We start from the raw sequence: 23216 nt of genomic DNA on the forward strand, positions 1-23216 counted from the left end.
TTTCAGTGAGAAATGTAGTACATTAGGACTGGTTTGTATTTTGGTACTCAAGAAGTAGATGGTTTGGGTGGAACCACGAAAAGCCAATGTGGTTATGAATGGTATATGTTACATAATCACCTGTACGATAACAAGGAATACATGTACCGAATACAGTGCAATGCTTATACAGCAACCAGCATAAGGACCGAGGCATTCTACTATGGGGTTCTTTTACACAAACATCATATTTTCAGTGCAAGGGGATTCTGTGTTAATAGTTCATTTCCCTGGCTATCACGTTTCAATAGGAAGAGATGGAGTCACGTGCTGTTTAGAGTTGCTGTTGTGTTGAGCTGGCACTGATAATCAGTAGAGTGTTCTAGTGTTTGAATCAAAGAAGCTGGACAGACTAGAATCTGCGTGACATTTATGGCCATTTTGCAGTAATCAGGAATTGGTGAGTGGCTAAACTTCGATTGCTTTAGGGGATCTAGCTGGATAAACTAATATGTAGGATATCAAAAGATTGTCTTTGAATACTACTGGTAGAAGTTTGCAGAGGTCCCTATTTTTAGCAGGCAAGACACCAGCTTGATGGTGAGAAATTAAAGTAGTGTGTGTTCTGGGGAGGGTGTATACTCACTAGCGAAGTTTAAGGCCACGCCATGGAATAATTCAAAAGGCCCACTAAAAGACTTTCCATTCTCCAGTTTGTTGATAAACAGTAATATTGGGGAAGGGGCATTCAGATGGTTTTTGTGAATACGTAGTATTTGATGATATGGTGATCATGAGATCCCAATTGCATAGTGTGGTTAAAAATAACGCCCAGATTTCTTGCTGACACCCAAGATTGGTGTGCCTTGGGGAAAGTTGATACAGCTGTCGGTAAAAGTAGTTATAGAGTAGGGGGGAGAAAGTATAGGATCTTTTTTATTAGATGGGTTCAGCATAAAAGAGCATTTGACCGTTGAGTGATGAATAGCAGTAAGGCAATCCAATGTGCTTGGAGTCAGAAGTAATCTGTTGGATTTCCAGTCAACAGAAAAAGGAATGGTCACCGATGTAGAGTAAAACCATTGAGTGCTGAGTCACTAAACGATGTTAGGGTGTAGAGAAAGGAAACATGAACAATGTTGAAAGCTGCTGATAAATCAAGGAGTGTGAGGGTGGAAAAGGGGTGGTTATGATGAGCAGACTTCTGTGAAGTTTATTTCAGTGGAGTACAAACCACACAAGGTAGTTTGGAAGTGATATAGCAGATTGTTAGAATTGAGTTTGAGGGTCACGCAGGTGACTGCAAAACATTTAAGTATTTTCAAGAAGAAAGGAATTCGAAAGACTAGGCAGTAGTTGTATGGGTGGCAGGATTTGCTTTTTCTAATGGTTGTGGATTCACCCTTAATTTATTTAGGTCTCTGATTTTAGATTGATTTTTCTGGGCTTAAAAGTACATTTCTTTTTACGTCCTCTTTTTGCTGTATTATAAAGTACTCCTCAGCACCTCCTCCTCGCTCCAGTGTGGTTTCACCCTCAGATCAAATTTGTAGAAGCTTGCTTTATAGCCATGGCTGTTTTGATTCTTCTTCTTCTTCTTCCAAACCTTCCATACAGTTTCACAGAGGAACACATTAACACTTCTTCAACTGTCCAAGAAAAAACTGTGGCTTCCGTGAATGTACAGTGGATGGTCACCATAATATCTTAATGCATATCAAACATTGGATATTAGTACAGTTTCGACCTCTTGTAAATGTATTTTCAATAGTTTAGCCTATTGTACTATTCTCCTTTCTGACTCATGTCCCCTTTCCCCAGCACCAAGGCTCTCTGATGAGGTGCACCCCAAAAACCAAGGCAATATCTCTTGCCAGGACAACTTTTGTTGATCTTGTCTCAGCCATTAACATATGTTTTCTCTTCCTCAGAACGATCCCCAGAACTTATTCTGGTTCCAAAAGACGATGTTCAATGGGACTCACATCTCTTTGAAATGTAAGCAGCTTTGATGTTTCTTTTGAATTACCATATGTTTATTTTTTTTACCTATCTTAGAAAGTAAAAGGACACAACTAGAAGTAGTAGTCAAATTAAGGACTGTCTTGGAGCTGCTGCATATAAATGCTGATTTATTGCACCCAACCTTTGAAGTATTACATCCCACTGATACAGTCCCTGCTATTGTTTTACCTTGAATCGCTTACACAAATACACTGCACATCCTACTATTTGACTGGTGACCTCCACAAGTATCCTCACTACTCTATTTTGTCCCACTCAGAGTAACACAACTGTTGTAGTTCTATGACCTACACACACAACTTCTTCAATAGTTCTGTGCGTAACAGTAATGGCATCAATACTGTTGTAATATAGTAGAAAGCTCCACATTCATTTCAGTGTTGTGATTCCAACATCTGTTATGTTATGTTGACCCCACAGTCACTCCTGCAGTATACTGTTGGCATCCACACTTGAAAACCTGCTATTTTAATACTGACCTCTTAGATTTCCCTGTGGTTTGTACTACTGTGATTCTCTTGACACAAAGCACACAATTTATTATGACCACTGTCACTGTGCCACCTGCTATTGTAGTACTGTGGTTCAGGCATAACAGACATTTGATTATATTGTTATGATCAAACATAAGCAACATGTCCTTTTTTTGTAGTATTATGGCCCTCTTGAAACCCCTGAGGTAGTAGTGCTGTATCACAAATGACACCCCTTGCTGTTTTGTGACCCCTCGCACAGCATCAACAGCTGTGTAGTGTGACCTACATACAGAGCTCTTTCTATTATCCTACTGCAAATCCTTCACAAGTTATCCTCCTCCACTACCGTGATGTTTGGCTACAAAACCCCACTTCTACTGTACTGTGACCAGATTGTAACCCTCTTATGCAGCCAGCTTATTGGCTGATATGAGAGGGTAAATGGGAATTTTCTTAACTATTGTGAAGGAAACATTACATTTTTTGTAACACTGTGGTGAGAATGTCTTTCCATAAAGCTTAATATTAAGCTCCAAGGGTAAAAGAGAGACTCTTGATTGGGAATGTCCCCTGAGTGGTATATGGCTGGGTACCTTGCCATGAATGACCTAACTGCATTTGAAAATGATATCCTGACTTTTTATTGGCACAGCCATCATGCTAATTTAGCATATTTACTGAGACTTAGAACTTTTCATGGTAATGCCAAGGTCTGGAGATGATCTGTGACCTTGTGGACTCCGCGATTTGTGTCCCCTTTTGTCGACATGGGACTTATGTACATGTCTTGGTATGTTGACATAAAGAGATGATTTCAAGATATCAATTTTTGTGAAGGAATAGTCTTGAACATACCTTATTTCTTTGTCAGAAAGGAGCGCAGCCTACCAGCCCCATTTGAGTTAGTTTGCTGCAAAGTGGCACCCAAATCCTCATGCTGACGTAGAGTGTAGATATTGAATACGTGTGTGCACTATACATGTGTGGCCCGTGCAAGACAATGAGACTTTTTGTGCAGCGTTAGTATGTTTGCTGTGCCAGGAGGATCCATTTTGAATGACCCTTGGTTTAACATGCTACAAAATGGAGGATAGATACAGCTTCTCCAGACAGTTGAAGTGTATTGTTTGCATTCCTGTGGCTGAAGGGTGAAGACTAGGATACTGAAGTGAGGAAGGCTGGAGAGATGGCTACCCTTACAAATTTAATGAGGACTTTTTAAGAAGGGACTGCTGGTTAGGTTTCTTGATCACTGCCGTTTGCCGAGGGGATGAGTCAGTGAAGTCTGGTAAAAGCAGAAAAGTTTCTAGGCTCGCCCTGCACTTTTCTCAGAACCGGATTGCTTCTTTAGCAAGTCTTATGACAGCCAGGCCTCTACTCTCTACACTTCATTACCCTCATGTTTTGGGTACTCCTGTTTGATGCCATCATCCTCTCTACCTGCTGTGAGAGCCATGGTGAAAAATGCACATACAGCATCCTGATCTGCAGGGCATAGCAAACTATTCAAACATTAGAAATTCTGATGTAATAGTTCTAGCTTAAAGTTATAATTTTACACACCACCTTCATTTTACTATCTTGTGCACCTCTACACAGTATTGCCACCTCTTTCACCACACTACAATAACTATTGATGTATAGTAGAGTCACGAAGAGTGGAGTAGCATGTTGTACAGTACAGTTGAGTGTTGTAGAGTGGAGTGTTGTTGACTGCAGTATCGTGGAGTCGAGTGTCATTGAGTAGACGGTTATACAATGGCATAGAGTGGAGTAGTGTTGTATAATGTAGTGGCATACAGTGGAGTAACATGTTATACAGTTCTGTGTTGTAGAGTGTCATCCAGTAGAGTGATGGAGAGTCTTGTATAGTGTAGCGTTGTAGAGTGGACTGTCATAGAGCGGTATGTCTTACAGTGGAGTGGAGTGCCATACCATGCAGAGAGGAGAGTGGAGTACTGTGCCACATAATGGAGGGTGTGTTGTAGAGAGGAGTGGAGTGGTGTGTGTTAGAGTGTTATACAGTGGCGTAGGATGAATGACATAAAGTGGAGTAGTCTTGTAGAGTGGAGTTGCATATAGTACAGTAGGGTGTCGTACAGTGGAGCTGCGTAAAATGGACTGTTGTACAGTGGCACAGAGTGAGGTAAAGTGTAGTGGAGCAGACGAGTGGTGTAAGGTAGTGAAGTATAATAGTGTATTTGCTTGTCTTACAGTATTGTGAAGTGGTGTAGGGTCGAGTAAAGTGTCATAAATTGGATTGGTGGTTATACAGTAGAGTGGAGTGCTATGTTGAAAAGTGTCAGTGTTGTACAGTGGAGTGTACAGGCATAGAGTGATGTACAGGGTTTTGCTGTGTCGTGTACGGGGTGGAGTATAGTAGAGTGGCATAGCGTGTAATAGAGTTGTGTAGAGGAGCTATAGAGTTGAGAAGAGCAGCATAGAGTGTGGTAAAGTATTGTACAGTAGAGTGAAGGTTAGTGGAGTTGCGTAGGATGGAGTAAAGCATAATAGAGTGGAGTGCTACAGTGGTGTGGAGTAGAGTGGCTTGGTGTATCATACAGTGGAGTAAAGTGCCGTAGAGTGGAGTACTGTGTCATGCAATGGAGTGCACTGGCATTTCATAGAGAGTTGGAAAGTGTTGTAGAATGGAGAGAAGTGCCACAGAGTGGATCTACAGTGGAGTGATGTAGCGTGCAGTACAGTGTGGTAGAGTGGATTTACCTAGAGTAACATAGAGCGAAGTTGAGTGGAGCAGCGTCTCCTAGAGTAAATTGTAGTAAAGTGGGCTGGAGTGGTATGGAGTGTTGTGGAGTAGAGTGTCATACAGTGACGTGGAGTAAACTGGAGTGGTGCACTCCTGGATAGACTGGAGTACACTGTTGTACAGTAGGCTATTGTGTGGTAGAGTGGAGGGGCATTAAGTTGAGTTGAGGGGAGTGCAGTGTTGTAAGGTAGAGTGGAGTGGCACACAATAAAATGGCACAGAGTGGAGTGGTGTACAGTGGAGTGGCATGTAGTATAGTGTTGGAAAGTGTTGTACAGTGGAGTTCCGTAGAGTGGATTGACTTACAGTGGAGTGGTGTTTAGTGGAATAGCGTGCTGTGGCATGCAGTGGAATATTGTATGGTGGAGTGGCGTAGAGTGGTGTACACCTGAGTGCGATAGATTGGATTTGCATACAGTGTAGTGGCGTAGAATAGTGTGGAGTGGAATAGTGTAGAGTACATGGAGCACTAGTGGAATGCTCTAGACTGGTGTTGAATGGAGTGGCCTACAGATGTACATAAAATTTGGCAGGAATGTAGCAATATGGTGTGTAGTAAAGCAAGACAGCGAATCCCTATGGTGCCTTGCGTTTCTCCAGATTAACCAAGCAACTCATGGCCAAGCATAGTGGATTTTTGTTGCTTTTTAAATCTGACTCAAATATTGTGTTGCCCTTGCAAGACACTGGGTGATTCAAGGGAAACGCAATCGAATAATACATCTGGGCATTAGTTATGTATTGGACCACAGTATATCCTGACAAAGGAGCTTGGAATGGCAACTAGACAGATTGGGCATCCAACAGAGGGAATGGCATACTGCTCACCGATCAGTGGAAAAAAATGGCAGAAACTTGCATATTGGTCAAGTTTACGGGTCTTTGATAAGGTGGGATGAAAATAAATTTTTAGCAGGTAAGTGGAGGGGCACATAATTGAAGTTGGCTGAGTGTGAAGAATTGACATGGGTAAGCAGTAAATAGTAGGCACACTGGTGAACCTGATCTGGGCTCTGTAGATGGCTGACCCAATGCACCAACAAGAGGGATTAAATAAAGAATCTGCCAAGTGGGGGCACACACACAAAAGGCTGACAGGAATCCAAAGACAGGGACAAGACAGTGGAAACCTGTATATGCTGGTAAACTGTTAAGACAGTGAGCAGACTGTGGAAACATTCAATAATGCATGGGACACTGAGAGAAACCCACAAAGGACAGGAATTATCAACAGATGAGAGAGGACATTTTAACCGCAGTGTCAGAAAGGGGAAAAATAAAGCCAGATACAATTAAGTCATTGGGTAGACCAGGGAAACAGATGGGAGGAGCGATGGGGCAATGCCACATGGAGGAAAACAGTAAACATAGAAAAGGTAAATGAGGCAGACAAAAGTCTCTAACTGGGTGGGATCAGAAAAGGGATTGTGAGGTGCTTTTTGTAATTTTAGATGTGACCTGTGCTCAGGAAAAGCAAAGGGTGCTGCAGATTTGGAATCATTGGCTGTCCTGTGTGCAACTACAGGTCTAAAGTAGCAAGCACTGTTACATATCAAAGGGGCCTTGGTAGAGCTGCAGACTATCTTCTATTGTGGCTTTAAATTGCCTTGTTCAAATAGTTCAGCCTAATCCACACTGGTCACATGCCTTTTTACTCCCATTCGATTTACCACCTTCTTAAGACATTTTGTTATTTCTTTGCAGTTTCCTGTGCACCTGCAGTAAATCTCACAGTGTTATGGTACCTGCGGAGTGCCCATTGCCTGGATGATGTGAAAAATGTGAGGCACATTTGCTTACTTTGTGAAAAATGCTAAAATGTATTGTTATGTATAATAATAGATATTTTAAAGTGTGTGTAACACAATTCAGGGTACATATTGGGTTCAAATGAAGCATATGAAAATGCTGAATTATGATTGATTTGTTAGTTTTTATCTTTCTTTAATTCCTAGGCAGGGCTGCCCTACCAGTGTGATCAAAGTGAGCTTTGAAGAATCCAAAACTGTTGATGGTATTTTAAGGATGCTGCCCATTGATAACTGTTAATATATGCATTTGAATGTATGGTCTGTATGTGTACTTGATTTTATAACTATATGGAAGACATTTAAGTCACTATGTATGTATAGAACATTGATGAAATTAGTATGCAGTATGTAAAACTGTATGAAGTAGAGTTGAAAGTTTTTAAAAACATATTGACCGATGGATCGGCCCACAATTGATTGAATCAACTGGCTAGGTGGGAAATCTTTTTGATAACATGAAATGTTTATAGACGTCACAGCTCCTTGAGCCACCCTGAATTTGCTATGGGGTTACTGTACATTTGCATTTGTTGTCTCCTAACCTGGGTTTCTAAAACACTCAGTGTGACCACATTGAATCTTTGTTTTGGAAATGATTTATAAGATAGTTGACTAGGAAGTGTTGTAATATGCCTGGTTGTCTTTTAACAGTCCAGATGCACTAATCACTTTGTGAAACGGCAGTGGCTCTTCACCTCTTAATATTGCAATTAATTTATTAAACAGTGTGATAAAATACCCAAATTTCCATCTAATTATTTCCCAACTAAATTTCCTGTAGTAATTTGTTTTCACACTTGCATAATAACCCACTTCTTTTCCCTATTTATATGGAAAAACATATAGGCCCTCATTTTAACCAAAGCGTTTTTTGACCAGCAGGGTTAATGTGGCGGTACTACCAGCCGCATCATACCGCCGGGACTGCCAGGCCACCGCCATGGCGGTCCCGCGGTCTTAATCTGCCAGGGCGAGTCTCCTTTCTGCCAGCCTGTCCAAGGCGGGATTACCGTCATCGAAAGGCTGGCGGTAAGAGGACTCGGGGGGACCCTGGGGCCCCTGCACTGCCCCTGCACTGCCCATGCACTTGGCATGGGCAGTGCAGGGGCACCCAGGCACAGCCCCATTGCGCACTCCACTGCCCGAATTACGGGCAGTGGATTGCGCAACGGGTGCTGCTGCACCCGCCGCACCGCCACATTGCCGCAATGGCTGCAATGTTGCGGCCCAGCGGGGATCTCGAAATGCGGCCAGTGGGTTTCAGGCCTCATAGGCGGTTCAATATTGGCAGGCGGCGGAGGGCCATAGTTCTCAGAGGAGGCGGAGATGAAGACTGGAGATTTACTTATGCTTATCACAAGATCCGAGCCTCTCAAGTAAACCAGGCTATTGCGTCTGACCACCCACAGCCAGACACTTCATTTCCACCTCACCAATGCTAACGTTTTGCTTGTTTATTTTTTTTAATTTATTTTTTTGGAACTCTCTGGAACAACTGAATTCTTTTTTCTAGAGCCAGATCACAAAGAACTGAGTCAATGTACCAACCTCAACCAGTTGGACTTCAACTAATACAAACCCACTGAGCACTGTTAGTACACTCTGGGGGTTATTCTAACTTTGGAGGAGGTGTTAATCCGTCCCAAAAGTGACGGAAAAGTGACGGATTTACCACCAGCCGTATTACGAGTCCATTATATCCTATGGAACTCGTAATACGGCTGGTGGTATATCCGTCACTTTACCGTCACTTTTGGGACGGATTAACACTCCTCCAAAGTTAGAATAACCCCCTCTGTTTTTCTGAGAATACTCAGGTCCATGAGATAGGACTGGGTCAATTAACGGAAACACAGATCCTCTTCCATACATGAATTGCACACTGAAGGAGCACTAGAAGACAGAATATTCATTTTAAAATGTTTATTTTAAAATCCTAGTGCATACGGTATGAATTGTAAACACACAGAAAATACGTTTTATGGCAGCAACGAAGTTTATGAATTGTGAGAAATGCAAAAACTGTTATAACAATGTTATATTTATAATCCTAACTGCTTCATTTACTGCTTCTTAGCACTATGCCTGGTCTATCAGATTATCAAACTACTCACGTATTCCGAGTCTCAACGATGGTGCACATTGGCAAACCTGATTAAGAACAATGAAGACAACCATGACTTTGTTAGATGCTACAAGTAAGGAAGAACTTGTTCTGGTGTAGAAGATATGGGATGCACCGAGTGAGAAGTGCACCAAAAACTAAACCTTTCCCACTTTGCAGTGTAACATTTATTTGTGGATTCCGCTTGAACAGAGTGTTGTGAGAAGCCAGGTGGTCAAATTTAGGGATCGGATCTATGGATGCAGAACTTGGCCGTTGTTCAGTGAAAGGAGATCCTCTTCTGGTGAGAATGTGAGAGAACTGTCCAACAGGCGAAGAAGCTTGGTTTACCAGTACTGTCTTGGCCAAGCTGGAGCTATTAGAATAAGATGCTACAATTCCAGCTTCATCTTCCTGATGATCCTGGGAATGGGAGGAAAGGGCGGGAAGGCATAAGCAAACATCCCGTCCAGGCCAAAAACATTTCCTCTAGATCCTGGTTGAGGTTATCTGCGGGATTCTTCCCACTCGTTCTGTTCTCCTGGGGCATGCTCCGCCTTTAAGGTGACGTGGTTGTTAAGAACCCCTTCCCAAATCTGTTGTTCTTAAGTTAACAGAACTTTTGATCTTGTGCCTCCTTGCTTGGACAGGTAAATCATAGTGGTGGTGTTGTCCATTTGAACCAACACAGAGGAATTGCGTAACCTGGGTACGAAAGCCTTAAGACCAAGGTAGACCACTTTTAACTCCAACAGATTGATGTGAGAGGCAGCTCCCTACATGGCCCACTTGCTGTGTATCTCCAGGTCTTGCAAGAGAATCTCCATCCTTCAAGAGAAGCATCTGTTGTCATCACTATGTGAGGCCTTATCGGAACAAATGGCCCTGGGAAAAGTTTTGAATGTCCATCCAACAGGACACTACTGACTTCATCTGACAAGTTATGGAGATTAACCCCTCGAAAGACCCTAAAGGTTGCACCCACTGCTTGTTCAACTCTTCCTGTTGCAAACACATTTTGTAAACTGCAGTTTGGTATTAGCGGGATGCAAGATGACATCGTCCCCAACCTTGATTTGTACATCCATACTGAAGTGGATTTTTTTGTTGACATTAGTTTTGTTGTTGTCATGAGCCGTTGAATTCTCTCTGAAGTAGGAAACTCCTTTGTGGTCCTTGTGTCTATAACTGCTCCTAGAAAGACTGCTGATGTTGAAGGAGTTGCAAGGACTTCTCTTCGTTCAATTGGAGACCTAGAGAATGGAACAGTCTTGGGCAAGCACAAGTCAAGTTTTTGGCTGAGAGAAAAGTGGGTCGTTTTTATAAGCCAGTCATCCAGAAAGGGGAATATCTGATAACCTGATTTTCTCACAAAAGCCGCTACTGGAGCCCGGCCTTTTTTGAAGGCTTTTGGTGCAGAGTGAAGACCAAAGGGAAGTACCTTGAACTGATAATGGCACCCTTCCACTTTGAAGCAAAGGACTTTTCGATGTTTGGGGTGAGTGGGAATATGTAAATATGCATCCAGCAGATCTAGGGATGTCATGAAATCTCCTGGATCCACTAGTTGAAGAATTTACTGCAGAGAAAGCATTCGGAAGGATTGCTTCTTGATGAACTTGTTCAGAAGCCTTAAATTCATCACCTCTCTCCACTTGTTTGTTTCCTTCCTGAGAAAGTACAATTTGGAATAGGAACCTGTGTTGAGCTGATCTGGTGGGACTCCTTATATTGTATCCTTGGAGAGAAACACACTTACCTCTTGCTTCAGTGCAGCTAGATGTTGATGAGATATTTTGCATGGTGGATAATGTGAAGGCTTTTGAATAAATCCCAGGGTGTGACCATGCTGAATTAAGTCTAAAACCCATTTGTCAAAAGAGATGTTTTTCCAATGACTGAACAATTTGGAAAGAAAAACTCCGGACTTGTGGGTTTGGACTGAGATGGCCGGTGCCAGAAACATATCATTGTCTCCTAGAGGTATATCAAACTTTCCCTCCAGCCAGTGGGGGTCTTCGAGCTGATTGTCGGGCATAGGTGGAATATGTAGCCACTCTGTAGATTGTCTGTGAGGGACAGGTTGGACGAAACCCCTAGTGAGTGCAAGGCTGGTATCTGGCTTGCTAGTATAGTGTTCATGGTATGAGCTTACTTCTCACACTTCCTCCTTGAAAGAAAGGAAAACCTCTTTGTTGGAGTGAACCCAAAGAGCGGGCTGTATCAGTATCTGATTTAATAGACTAAAGAGCCTTGTCTTCATGCTTGCTGAAGAGATTTTCACCTCCAAATGGCAAAGCAAGATCTTCACCTATACTTCGAGGGCGGAAATATATAAGGCCTCATTACCATGGTGGGACTGCCAATGCCATAGGGAGTATGCCACTCCATGCGGGCAGCTTCCCCCTCAGTTGTATTGCAATGTTCCCACCGGGCTGACCGCGGAAACAGTGCTACGGTATTGGCCTCGGCTTCCTTAAGGGAGCCGAGGCCAATACAGAAGCACACCAGCACACTCAGGATGCACATTGCCTGAAAAAGGTACTGGGCGTGGGGAGGGCACTGTACTGCCCGTGCCATAAGCATGGGCAGTGTAGGGGTCCCCCTGTGGCCCCCGGCTCTGGTTTTCTGTCAGCCTTTCCATGGTGGAGTGACCGCCATGGAAAGGCTGGGGGAAGGCTGAGTTGTAATCAGCATGTCAGTGCTGAGTTCAGTGCCGCCATGACTGACTACAACTCAGACCGCCGTCTAATCGTTGGGAACCACGTTCCTGGCAGTGACTTTGATCTTTAGGCAGTCCCGCCTGCCTGCGTTGTAATGTGGCGGTGGGACTGCTATGAGTGCAGCAGCCCCACTGCCGCTCATAACAAGGCCCATAGTCATCAGTCAGCCCTGGCACCTCAATACTGCTGCCCCAGCTATTTGATGGAAAGCAATAGAGGAGAAATCTATTGCTGTATCAGTAATATCTGAAGAGGCCTTCTCACCTTCTGCCATTATCTCTCTCTCTCCTCCTTCTGTTTGTCCTCAGGGAGATAATCGATAAATGTTCCCTAGAATTGCTCGAGCATTAGAGGCTCTTATCACAGTCGCCGCACGGTCAAAAACCATTTCCTGATGTTGTTGAGTCTACGGCCTTCCTTATCGGGTGAAGACAAACTTGGAGAAGCTGGATTCTTAGCCCTTCTCTGAGCCCCTTAAATTATAACAGAATTAGTTCTGGGATGATTAATAAGACAAGTTAGAGCATTCTCTGGTGCTCTATATTTCTTATCAAGTTTTGGCATCACTGCACTCACTGACACTGGAGTCTTCATTAACTTTATTCCCTCTTGCCAAATAGAGTCCACAATTGGTATGGATCTCACTGAATGCTAAGCCACATCTTTAAAGTCATACAAAAAACATTTGTATGCTTTTTTTGGAAGTGGTAGGTCAAAAAGCTTTGATGTGCGTTCTAGCAGGCTGTGAAAGCCACCTATATTTGTCAGTGGCAAGTTGGCTGAGGGTGGAGTCTGTGAAGCGGGCAGGGAGGCAATGTAATCATCCCATTTAGGATCATCGACTGCTGTATCAAGCGGAATTTCAACCTATTCTGGTTGATGTTTGTTTTCACTATCTGGTAGACTATCCCATATCGTGATAGGTGGAGGAATAGGTCTTTCTTTATGAAGGGATACTGCAGGTCTTCTCTCAGGAGGTACAGAATTTGGAGTATCCTTACATCTTGGAGTTTGCTGTGCTGATGGGTGAGTGTCCATCTTTTGTGATAGTTATTGATCATTAACCTTAGGTCTGTAACCAGAGACACAGGAACTACAATGAAGGATCCGGTTGATGGTGTGCCTCCTCTTGTTCTTCATATGGATAATGATCCTCAAGGGTATCATACCTGTGGGCCACTTCTCTGACCCTATCCTCGAAAGAGTATTCACCTTGAAAGTAAGTGATCTGACCCTGGTCAGCCTCTTCGTCTTCCGTGTCCTGACACTTCACAGTTAGGTGTGAAGGTCTATGTGCAGGGCCAAACAGACCTTCATCCCCAGAATCCTGGAAGTCAAAGAGCTTTGCAGGAGGTAGTGTTGAAATGTTTGAGATATCTGCCTGGAGAGCGACTCGAATCCCTTTTGTAGAGGTGCGCTTGTTTTCTGTTGTTGTAGTCAACGGAACCATTGATGTCAATGTATTCTTTGTCGAAGAGATATTAGGCAACAACAATGAAGATATGATCAGCGTTATACGGGCTACTGTTGATAGAGGATATGGTCCATCGGCGTGCTCATCGTCGATGCTGCCATTGCCTCTGTTATCGATACCATCTGCATCATCGACACTCTTGACAACGAAGCCACCATCAGCGGTGTGGCTGTCTTCGACAGATCCGTAGATGGGCGATTTTTCAAGGTCACTGGCTCTTTGAAGGGTGTCACGGGAACTGAAGGAGGAGCAAATGGAGACCTTTTGAAAGAGGGAGATGGTCTGTGATCACTCGACCTCCCAGCACTTTTGGTGGATGTCGATTTCTATTAATCCCAATTGCTTTATTATCAATAAGTTTCGTTAAAGGTGGGCGAAATTTACTGCAGACGAAGAAGAAAGTCCTGATGGTCCCTGCACAAACTCAGCAGGTATACATGCTTCATTGTGGCAAATTGGAAAGACGTAGGTTCTGGTTATGTCTGAGATGGGCATAGCTTGCCCATATGAAGAAAACCAACCCACAAAGGAAACAACTATCTTAAGCAATACACATCCCAGGTTCAAATTCACGACACCATTAACCAGGGTCCTCTACTCATGCTCCGAAACTTCAATTGCAAAATAAGAAAGTGCCAGCAGTAAATTGTGTTTACACAGGTCCTTTCCTACCACTGCTTCACCAATACCTACTTCTGCATGCCTGTGCCGACAACTTCATTGTCCTCTCCAAAAGTCTAGTTCGTTGCTTCCGTTCCCTTGGACCATAGGGTGATTCACATCAGGATATCATCATCAAACAGTATTCACACATCTGATGCCAATTAGCCTAAAGAAACCCTTGTCACACTTCGTCCTAGACCACCTTGCGCAGATACCCAGATACACACTTGACTATTTACTCTAATTAATGTCAGCTCCTACGACCTAGTGAGCAGAGCTTTTCAAGCTGCTTTTAACAAACACTGCCACCCATAACCCCCAGCACTTCCACCTGTAAAAGCTCACACCCCAGCCGTGGAGAACACCACTATTCACACACTGCAAACATACATTCCCACTGCAATCCCATGCATAGTCCTCATCAGTCTGATCACTTTATTCAGCTGTTTTGAGTGTTCTTTACTCTTTACTCCATATCCCTATTGTCCCTGCAGAAAAACTGATTACAGAGCCCACACACTTTCCAACTGGTCTCCTGTCTTTCGATTACCATTTTTACCCAGAATCTCGGGTTGTTTGTTTAGGCAACTGGGTTTTTATTGCAGCCCCCCCCCACACACACACACACTTTTGCTCCCCTTTTAGCTACTAGATGCTGATTCTCAATTCTGACAATACACTGAGGTCTGCTAACCAGACCTCAGTGCTTGTGAGTGCCTGTGCTCTTTCCTTTACATTAAGGTATGTCTGATTGTTTTACAATTGGCACAGGACTTTAGCAACACTGTGAGTCTCTAGTAAATGGTGCCCATGGTACCTAAGGCATGGGTACTAAAGAGGGCCCCTCAGGGCTGCAGCATGTCTTATACCACCCCTAGGGACCCACACACACATTACACATAGACTGTCATTGCAGACTGCGTGTCATAATGCAAACCATGAGTTAAAACACGATATGGCACACACAATGTGTGTCATGCCTAAGTCACTGCATGTATTATATGCAAGTCGCCCCTACAGCAGGCATTATAATACATGTGAGGGCATGGCTACATGAGCAGATATGCCCCTGTGATGTCTACTTCTATTGCTAGATATCTGCAATATATAAGTGAACAGGAAAGCCACCTTAACCCCTTCGCTGCCAGGCCTTTTCCTCTCATGTGCCAAGCCTTTTTTTTGGCTATTTGGGGCAGTTTGCGCTTAGGCCCTCATAATATTTTGTTCACATAAGCTACCCACGCCACATTTGCGTCACTTTTTTCCAACATCCTAGGGATTCTAGAGGTACCCAGACTTTGTGGGTTCCCCTGAAGGAGACCAAGAAATTAGCCAAAATACAGCAAATATTTTGTTTTTTAAAAAACAATGGGAAAAAAGGGCTGCAGAAGAAGGCTCGTGTTTCCCCCTGAAAATGGCATCAACAAAGGGTTTGCGGTGGTAAAATCACCATCTTCCCAGCTTTCAGAAACAGGCAAACTTGAATTAGAAAACCCCATTTTTCAACACAATGTTGACATTTTACTGGGACATACGCCATTTTTACTATTTGTTTGTGTTTTGCGCCTCCTTCCAGTTAGTGACAGAAATGGATGTGAAACCAATACTGGATCCCAGAAAGCTAAACATTTCTGAAAAGTAGACAAAATTCTGAAATCAGCAAGGGGTCATTTGTGTAGATCGTACTAGTGTTTCCTACAGAAAATAACAGCTGAATTAAAAGAATATTGAGATGGAAGTGAAAAACACAGCCGTTTTACTCTGTAACTTTTTCCTGCGATGTCAGATTTTTTAAAGCAATATACCGTTACCTCAGCTTGGCTCTTCTGGTTGCAGGGATATATAGGGCTTGTTGGTTCATCAAGAACCCTAGGTACCCAGAGCCAATAAATGAGCTGTACCTTGCAGTGGGGTTTCATTCTATACCGGGCATACAGCAATTCATTTGCTGAAATATAAAAAGTCAAAAATAGGTATCAAGAAAACCTTTGTATTTTCAAAATGGCTACAAGATAAGGTGTTGAGAAGCAATGGTTATTGGCACATCTCTGAATTCCGGGGTGCCCATACTAGCATGTGACTTACAGGGCATTTCTCAAATAGACGTCTTTTTTACACACTGTCTTACATTTGGAAGGAGAAAATGTAGAGAAAGATAGGGGGCAATAACACTTGTTTTGCTATTCTGTGTTCCTCCAAGTCTCCCCATAAAAATGGTACCTCACTTGCTTGGGTAGGCCTAGCGCGTGCGACAGGAAACACAAAATGGACACATCACATTTTCACAAAGAAAACAGAGCTGTTTTTGCAAAGTGCCTAGCTGTGGATTTTGGCCTCTAGCTCAGCCGGCACCTAGGAAAACCTAGCAAACCTGCGCAGTTGTGAAAACTAGACACCTATGGGAATCCAAGATGGGGTGACTTGTGGGGCTTTGACCAGGTTCTGTTACCCAGAATCCTTTGCAAACCTCAAAACTTGGCCAAAAAAACACCTTTTCCTCTCATTTGGGTGACAGAAAGTTCTGGAATCTGAGAGGAGCCACAAATTTCCTTCTACCCAGCGTTCCCCCCAAGTCTCCCAATAAAAATAGTACCTCACTTGGGTGGGTAGGCCCAGCGCCCGCAGCAGGATATGCCCCAAAACACAACGTGGACACACCACATTTTCAGAAAGAAAACAGAGCTATTTTTTACAAAGTGCCTAGCTGTGGATTTTGGCCTCTAGCTCAGCCGGCACCTGGGGAAACCTAGCAAACCTGTGCAGTTTTGAAAACTAGACCGCTAGGGGAATCCAGGATGGGGTGACTTGTGGGGCTCTGACCAGGTTCTGTTACCCAGAATCCTTTGCAAACCTCAAAATTTGGCCAAAAAAACACTTTTTCCTCTCATTTCGGTGTCTGAAAGTTCTGGAATCTTAGAGGAGCCACAAATTTCCTTCTACCCAGCGTTCCCCCAAGTCTCCCGATAAAAATGATACCTCACTTGTGTGGGTGGCCCAGGTGCCAGCGACAGAAAAATGCCGTCAACCTGTAGAGATTGAAGGGATAGCACAGCGAGTTGATAAGCACATATTTTTCTTTTATTCATCTTTTAGGCTGACTCTGCTTTGGGAACCCATGCAAGTTGAGGTATCATTTTACTTGGGAGACTGAGGGGAACGCTGGGTGGTAGGAAATTTGTGCAGCAGCAATGATCCTACAAAGAAAAGTGAGGAAAATATGATTTTTATTAAAGCAAATTTTGAGGTTTGCCGAGGAGTCTGGGTAAGAAAATATTGGGGGATCCAGGCAAGCCACACCTCCTTGAACTCCTTAGATAGGTGAGTCCTAGTTCTCACAGTGGTGTCCCCCTCTTCACTTTTAACCACACCAAACAGACCCTATTATTAAATTGTAACTTTACACAGGAGCCTGTTTAGGTGTTTTTATCCCATAGATTAGCTGGATCCCGATCTTTCCAGACCTAGTACATATTTACGCACTCCCTCCTGTTCTTTTAATAGTGAGGTTGAGTCTGCCCAGGTGGCACTGTCCTACCTGGGTGGGGCTAGGTTGTCAAATGATGAAGCATGACATTATATAGTGTGTGAGACCACCTAGTCCGTAAAGGAAATCCCCCCTTATTTTCCCCTTTAACTGCTCTCCTAGCTCACACTGACCCCCTTTCCTCCATTAGAGGACCACAAGGAAACCCTGGGCACAACTGGTACCACCGGAACCCATCCCTCGATATATAATAGAACCCCGTACTCTTTAGTGTTTTTTGGTGTCTATTTTTAAAACATGTCTGGGTTTGGTAGGTTTCCCTAGATGAAGGCTGCACCCTGGACCAAAAACATAGGTGTCCCCCACCTCCCCCCCCAACTAAAACACAGGTAGTTTTGCAATAGATCATTTTGGGGTGTCCACATACTTATGTGATGTTCCAAACACAAAAATTGTGAAAAGAAACACACTTAGGTTATGTTAAAAAGACCCCTCACCCACCAACCAAGTTGGTGGCATGCTTCATCATCGGGCTCCCACCCGAAAAACCTAGCGGATCACAGGTGTGCTGCGACGCCTGATTACAGCGGAGCAGGTTTTGTAATTTTTACCACACATACTGGTTGGATTTGGCACGAGGGTGAGTGATGGTTCAGTGGATCAAATTTTATTAACAAGAGATTTCACAAAAATGAAATGCACTGTTAATAACTGAAAGGCCAAAAAACTGAACCAATGACTCACAGCTCTTGGGCTGTAAAGCCACGGCAAGGCACCAACCGCTTTACAGACCATTCACACACCTTTCATACATGACATGCACAAGTCCATTCACGCCGCCAGCCACGGGCCCAGCACATTACAACACTCGCATCGACAGAGAGTGCCACTCAAGGGCCAATCACTTAACATACACCCACATGCCTGATACAGCAATCACACCAGCTGATGGGAATAAGTGGACTGGCGTTTGGCTGGCAGTGTGTTGCAGTAGCCAACAGCAAGTCAATATGTACACCAAGCCAAGCGCCACTCCACACACAATGGCATCACTTTTTTGTTGTTTTAAAAACAAAGAAACCACTAACTAATTAGAAATAATTACAAAACTTCAAACACAAAAGCTCTAACTAAGTACATGACAGAAATGCCAACCATGAAATTGAACACATGAAAATACAAAACAGGCAGTTTACACTCATGTTTGTTCCCAGTAATTCTTCTGGGTGTGGTAATTCTTGAAACAACCACCCACACACAGCCCAGGCTTTGAAGGACAAACTGGGCAGTACATTCGAGTCTCCCTCCGGATACCTCTTCAAGCACATACTCTACTTTTCTTAGCTGTAAAGTCTTTTTTGGGCGTGGGAGGAATGTGCTCAGCAAAGTGGCGATCTTTCAATCTAGCCACATCCTCCACCACTGCTTCTCTAGGAACTATGGCCTGTTCCACCATAATAAGGCTCTCTATCACTGACTCCTGAAATTTCACAAATGTCATCTTTGACTCTGGAGACCTATCCTTAAACACAATAAAAGCATTAAAAGTTGAAGAGGTGAATTGCTAACTTCTTATACCAAACGTAAGACTTACGAATAGCAGTATAAGGTTCCAACCTTTGATCAACTCTATCTACACCTCCCATGTGCTTATTATAATCTAAAATGCACACAGGTTTGCGCACTTCAGCAACCTGGCTCCAAATAGTCACAGGGGAAGTACTCTCATCATGGATGGTACTTAGCATGTAGACATCCCTCCTGTCTGAAAATTTCAAAGCTAGCAGCTCATCATTCCGCAAGGCACTGCACTGTCCCCTCAAGTTTTTTTACAGACAAGCTCCCTTGTATAGCCTTTCCGGTTACAGCTAATTGTGCCACAAGCAACAGTGTCCACTCTAACAATTCCTTGAACAACTGCACTCCAGTGTAGAAGTTATCTACATACAAATGGTGACCTTTGTTGAACAGTCGTGTACCAAGTTCCCACTCGATTTTCTCAGTAACTCCAAAAGTGGGAGGAGAACCAGGGGGGGTCAATACTGGAAACCCTACCAGTGTAGACACGGAAACTATACACATATCCTGTACTACTTTCAGACAGCATATACAATTTAATTCCATATCATGCCCTCTTGCTAGGAATGTACTGTCTAAAAACCAAACGACCCTTGAAGAGGACCAAAGACTCGTCCACAGCTATTTCTTTGCCTGGAACATAGACCTCTGAAAACAGATCTACAAAATGATCAAGGACAGGCCTAATCTTAAAAAGACGGTCAGAATCAGGGTGATCTCTTGGCAAGGCTAATGCATTGTCAACAAAATGCAGCATCCTAAGAAGAAGCAAATACTGATTACGACTCATGGTTGCAGGAAATATAGCTGTTGCCATCAAGGGACTAGTAGACCAATAAGAAGCCAGAGACGGCTTCCTTATCAACCCCATCAAAAGAGTCCAACCCAAAAACTTTTTCATCTCCTCCAAATTTGTGGGAATCCACTGGGTAGCTCTAGAGTATGGCCTAAGTCTAGTAGCGTTGTCCCTCAAATACCGCTCCGCATACAAATTAGTCTGCTCAACAATCTCTTCCAAAAATACATCATCCACAAATAACTCAAAGAAATTGACAGGCAAAAAGTTCTCTGTATTGACTCTACACCCCGGGAGACCAGTAAAGGCAGGCAACTCTGGCTGCTCCATGTTTGGGGCAACCCAGAGTTCAGGTCTTCTAATGGGAAATCTTTCAGCCCGAGGTTGCTGCACTAATGGCACATCAGTGTCCTCCTCTAAAACAGGCCCTTCATCTGCACTGAGAGTGGCTTCCTCATCAGAAGATTCCTCTCCGACTGAAACTTCACTGCCAGAATCTCTCACTTCTTCCTCTGCATCAGATGCAGAGTCCGTCTTGTAATCGTGATCAGACAATGACTGAAAAAGCATACCAACCACCTGCTGAGCGGTCATCCTGCAGCTAGCCATGATCTTTCCTACGAAAAGTAACTGGACAAATGCACCACCAACAACCAGCACTGTGTAAGATAAGTAGTAAAGTGTAGCTTTATCAGTAAGAGTTATAAACTCAAAAACTATACCGCTCACTTGCCTGCAAAAGCTTGACTCACCAGCAACTACTCTGCACGGACACAGCAATCACCAATGATATCCCAATAAAAAGAAAGAAAGAAAGAAAAGCAAATTAGAAATAAGACAACACAAATATCATTGTGCACAAATCTAAGAACACATTTCACACACAATCCTGCATTTAGTACGCCACCTACAAACATGTCATTCATGCATGGCAACAGTACTCCTTTGGAGTAAATTGTTTTTACTTACCTAAAACATGCAACTATGCAAACTGCAGGTCAACCACCACCAAAACTGCAAGGAGCCACAGCAAAGAAAGCAAGAGCTTTGAACTAAAACAAATAGGATAATTTTTTTTATCACAAATGCAAATACTTCGTCAGTTGACAAACACCCCACCATCAAGCACTTAGAAATTGGTGCCTAAGTGGATTCTGCCATAGGGGCAGATGGGCCTACTAAAAAATAGACCTAACTGCCCCAAGGAGGGCAGAAAATACCCTTAGTAGTGTGTCCCCATGGGGAGCGACCCTTGCCCAAGGGGCCATTCCCCCCCCCCCCCCCCCAAAAATAAAAAACACACACACACACTATCCCTGGTGCCTAAGTGGCTTCTGCCCCCCTTGGGGGCAATGGGTCTAAAAAAAAAATAGGCCCATCTGCCCAAGGGGGGCAGAAATGACCAACAGTTCAATGCCTCCCCACATAAATAAACATTTTAAAAAAATCCCTGGCGTTCTAGTGGTTTCTGCCCCCCTTGGGGGCAGATCAGCCTAAAAATAAAAGGCAGAAATGGCCTTGGTACACGTGTCCCCAAAGGGGGCCGACCCTTGCACAAGGGGCCGCGCCTCCCCGTCCACTAACACACACACACACACAAACTATCCCTGGTGTCTAAGTGGCTTCTGCCCCCCTTGGGGGCAGATGGGCCTGAAAAAAATAGGCCAAATGGCCAACAGTTCAATGCCCCCCCTGGGGGGGGGGGGGGGGGCTTGCCCAAGGAGACGCCCCCCACATAAATAAACATAAAAAAAAAAATCCCTGGCATTCTAGTGGTTTATAATAAACTAAAATAATAGGCTAATCTGCCCTCAAGGGGGCAGAAATGGCCACAGGTAACATGCCCCCAAAATGGGAGCGACCCTTGCCCAAAGGGCCACTCCCTTACACCAAAATCATGCTTCAAAAACAAAAAAATCCCCTGCGTCTAGTGGTTTCTGCCACCCTTCGGGGCAGAGCAGCCTAAAAATAACAGCCTGATCTGCCCCCAACGGGGTCAGAAATGGCCACAACAAACATGCCCCCCAAATGGGAGCGACCCTTGGCCAAGGGGCTGCTCCCCGACACAAAATACAGCAGAAATAAACGAAAATAAAAAAATCCCTGGCGTCTAGTGGGCATTCCTGCTGCCCGATCGCAATGTGATCGGGCAGCAGGAATACTCAAAGAGACACCGGGGGAAATGAAAAGCCTTTCCTTTCCCCCGGTGCCTCTTTGTTTCAAACCCCCCACCCACCGGAGGAGAACCTCACCTGTTTCTCCCTTGATAGCACTGGAGGCAAATGGCTTCCAGTGCAACCGGCACCCTGTAATGTCAGCGCGCAATCGCGCGCTGATGTCATTACGGGGGAGGGGGTTGTGGGGGTGGAAGGGGAAGGGCTTCCCCTTCCATCCCTGCCTTTGGGGGGTGGGGGGGAGGGAAACCCACAGAGGGAGCGCTCTGAGCTCAGTGCCCAGGACATAATGGTTACGTCCTCGGCACATGAGCACTGTGCCGGTGGACGTAACCATTACGTCTCCGGCACAGAACGGGTTAAGGTATGTACTGGGCACCGGTCACTACGAGTTACCCAGCTACATAATGGCTTCACTGAACCTATAGTGTTTGGTATCAAACACCTCATCTTAATAAATCAATACTGATGCCGTATTGGATTTATTATGACATGCAACCAGAGGGCATCTTAAAGATGCCCCCTGAAACCTGCAAGTCCTCTAGTGTGCTAGGTGACTGGTTTCGACAAGCCTGCCACCACATAAGAGTTTCTGAACCCTAGCGGTGAGAGCCCGCACTCTGAGGTCAGAAACAAGGCCTGCTCGGTCAGGAGGTGTTATCACCCCCTCCAGCAGGATGGTTAATAAATCTGCATACCAAGACCAGGGACTTCAAAGTCCCTGCCTCCTTTGGTGTGTGACCCGCAAACCTTGGAGAGGCAACCCCCTGCCATGAGGCCCATTTGGCACCAGGTCAGGCAGGAAATTAGTCAGGAGGTGTGTTACACTGTCAGACTAGTCACACCCCTAGGAGAATTATACCATCTTGTGTAAACTGTGATGCCCACGCCCCACAGGAATTGGCCATCTAGGAGGTGTAGTGACCCCAGGCCCATTGGCTAGTACCCTCCACTCCCCTTAACGACCCTAAATGGAGTATTTAGGTTGCCTCCTGACACAAGGAACGTAGATTCGACTGCTGGGAACCGAGGAAGAAAGAAAGACTGAAGAGAGAGAAAACTGAAGACCCGCACTAAAGATTGACACAAAATCCTGCTAGGCTGCTTGCATTTGGACCATTGCTGGAACCAACTTCTCAAAGAGCAGGACATTTCCGCAAAA

At 44.2% G+C, this 23216-nt stretch overlaps 1 protein-coding gene across 3 annotated transcripts in view; it reads left to right on the top strand.

The window, feature by feature from the left end:
* LOC138259329 (transmembrane protein 87A-like) overlaps positions 1-23216 on the top strand; it is a 425924-nt gene that overhangs the window by 11736 nt on the left and 390972 nt on the right. For 2 of the 3 annotated variants that reach the window (XM_069206965.1, XM_069206966.1), the window contains exons 2-3: positions 1911-1977; positions 6952-7028. In XM_069206965.1, the coding sequence (XP_069063066.1) occupies positions 1911-1977; positions 6952-7028 (144 nt within the window). The remainder of the gene's footprint in view (positions 1-1910; positions 1978-6951; positions 7029-23216) is intronic. The other variant, XM_069206967.1, reaches the window with a different exon arrangement.

This window comes from Pleurodeles waltl, chromosome 9 (assembly GCF_031143425.1).
Source record: "Pleurodeles waltl isolate 20211129_DDA chromosome 9, aPleWal1.hap1.20221129, whole genome shotgun sequence".
NCBI classification, from domain to species: domain Eukaryota; kingdom Metazoa; phylum Chordata; class Amphibia; order Caudata; family Salamandridae; genus Pleurodeles; species Pleurodeles waltl.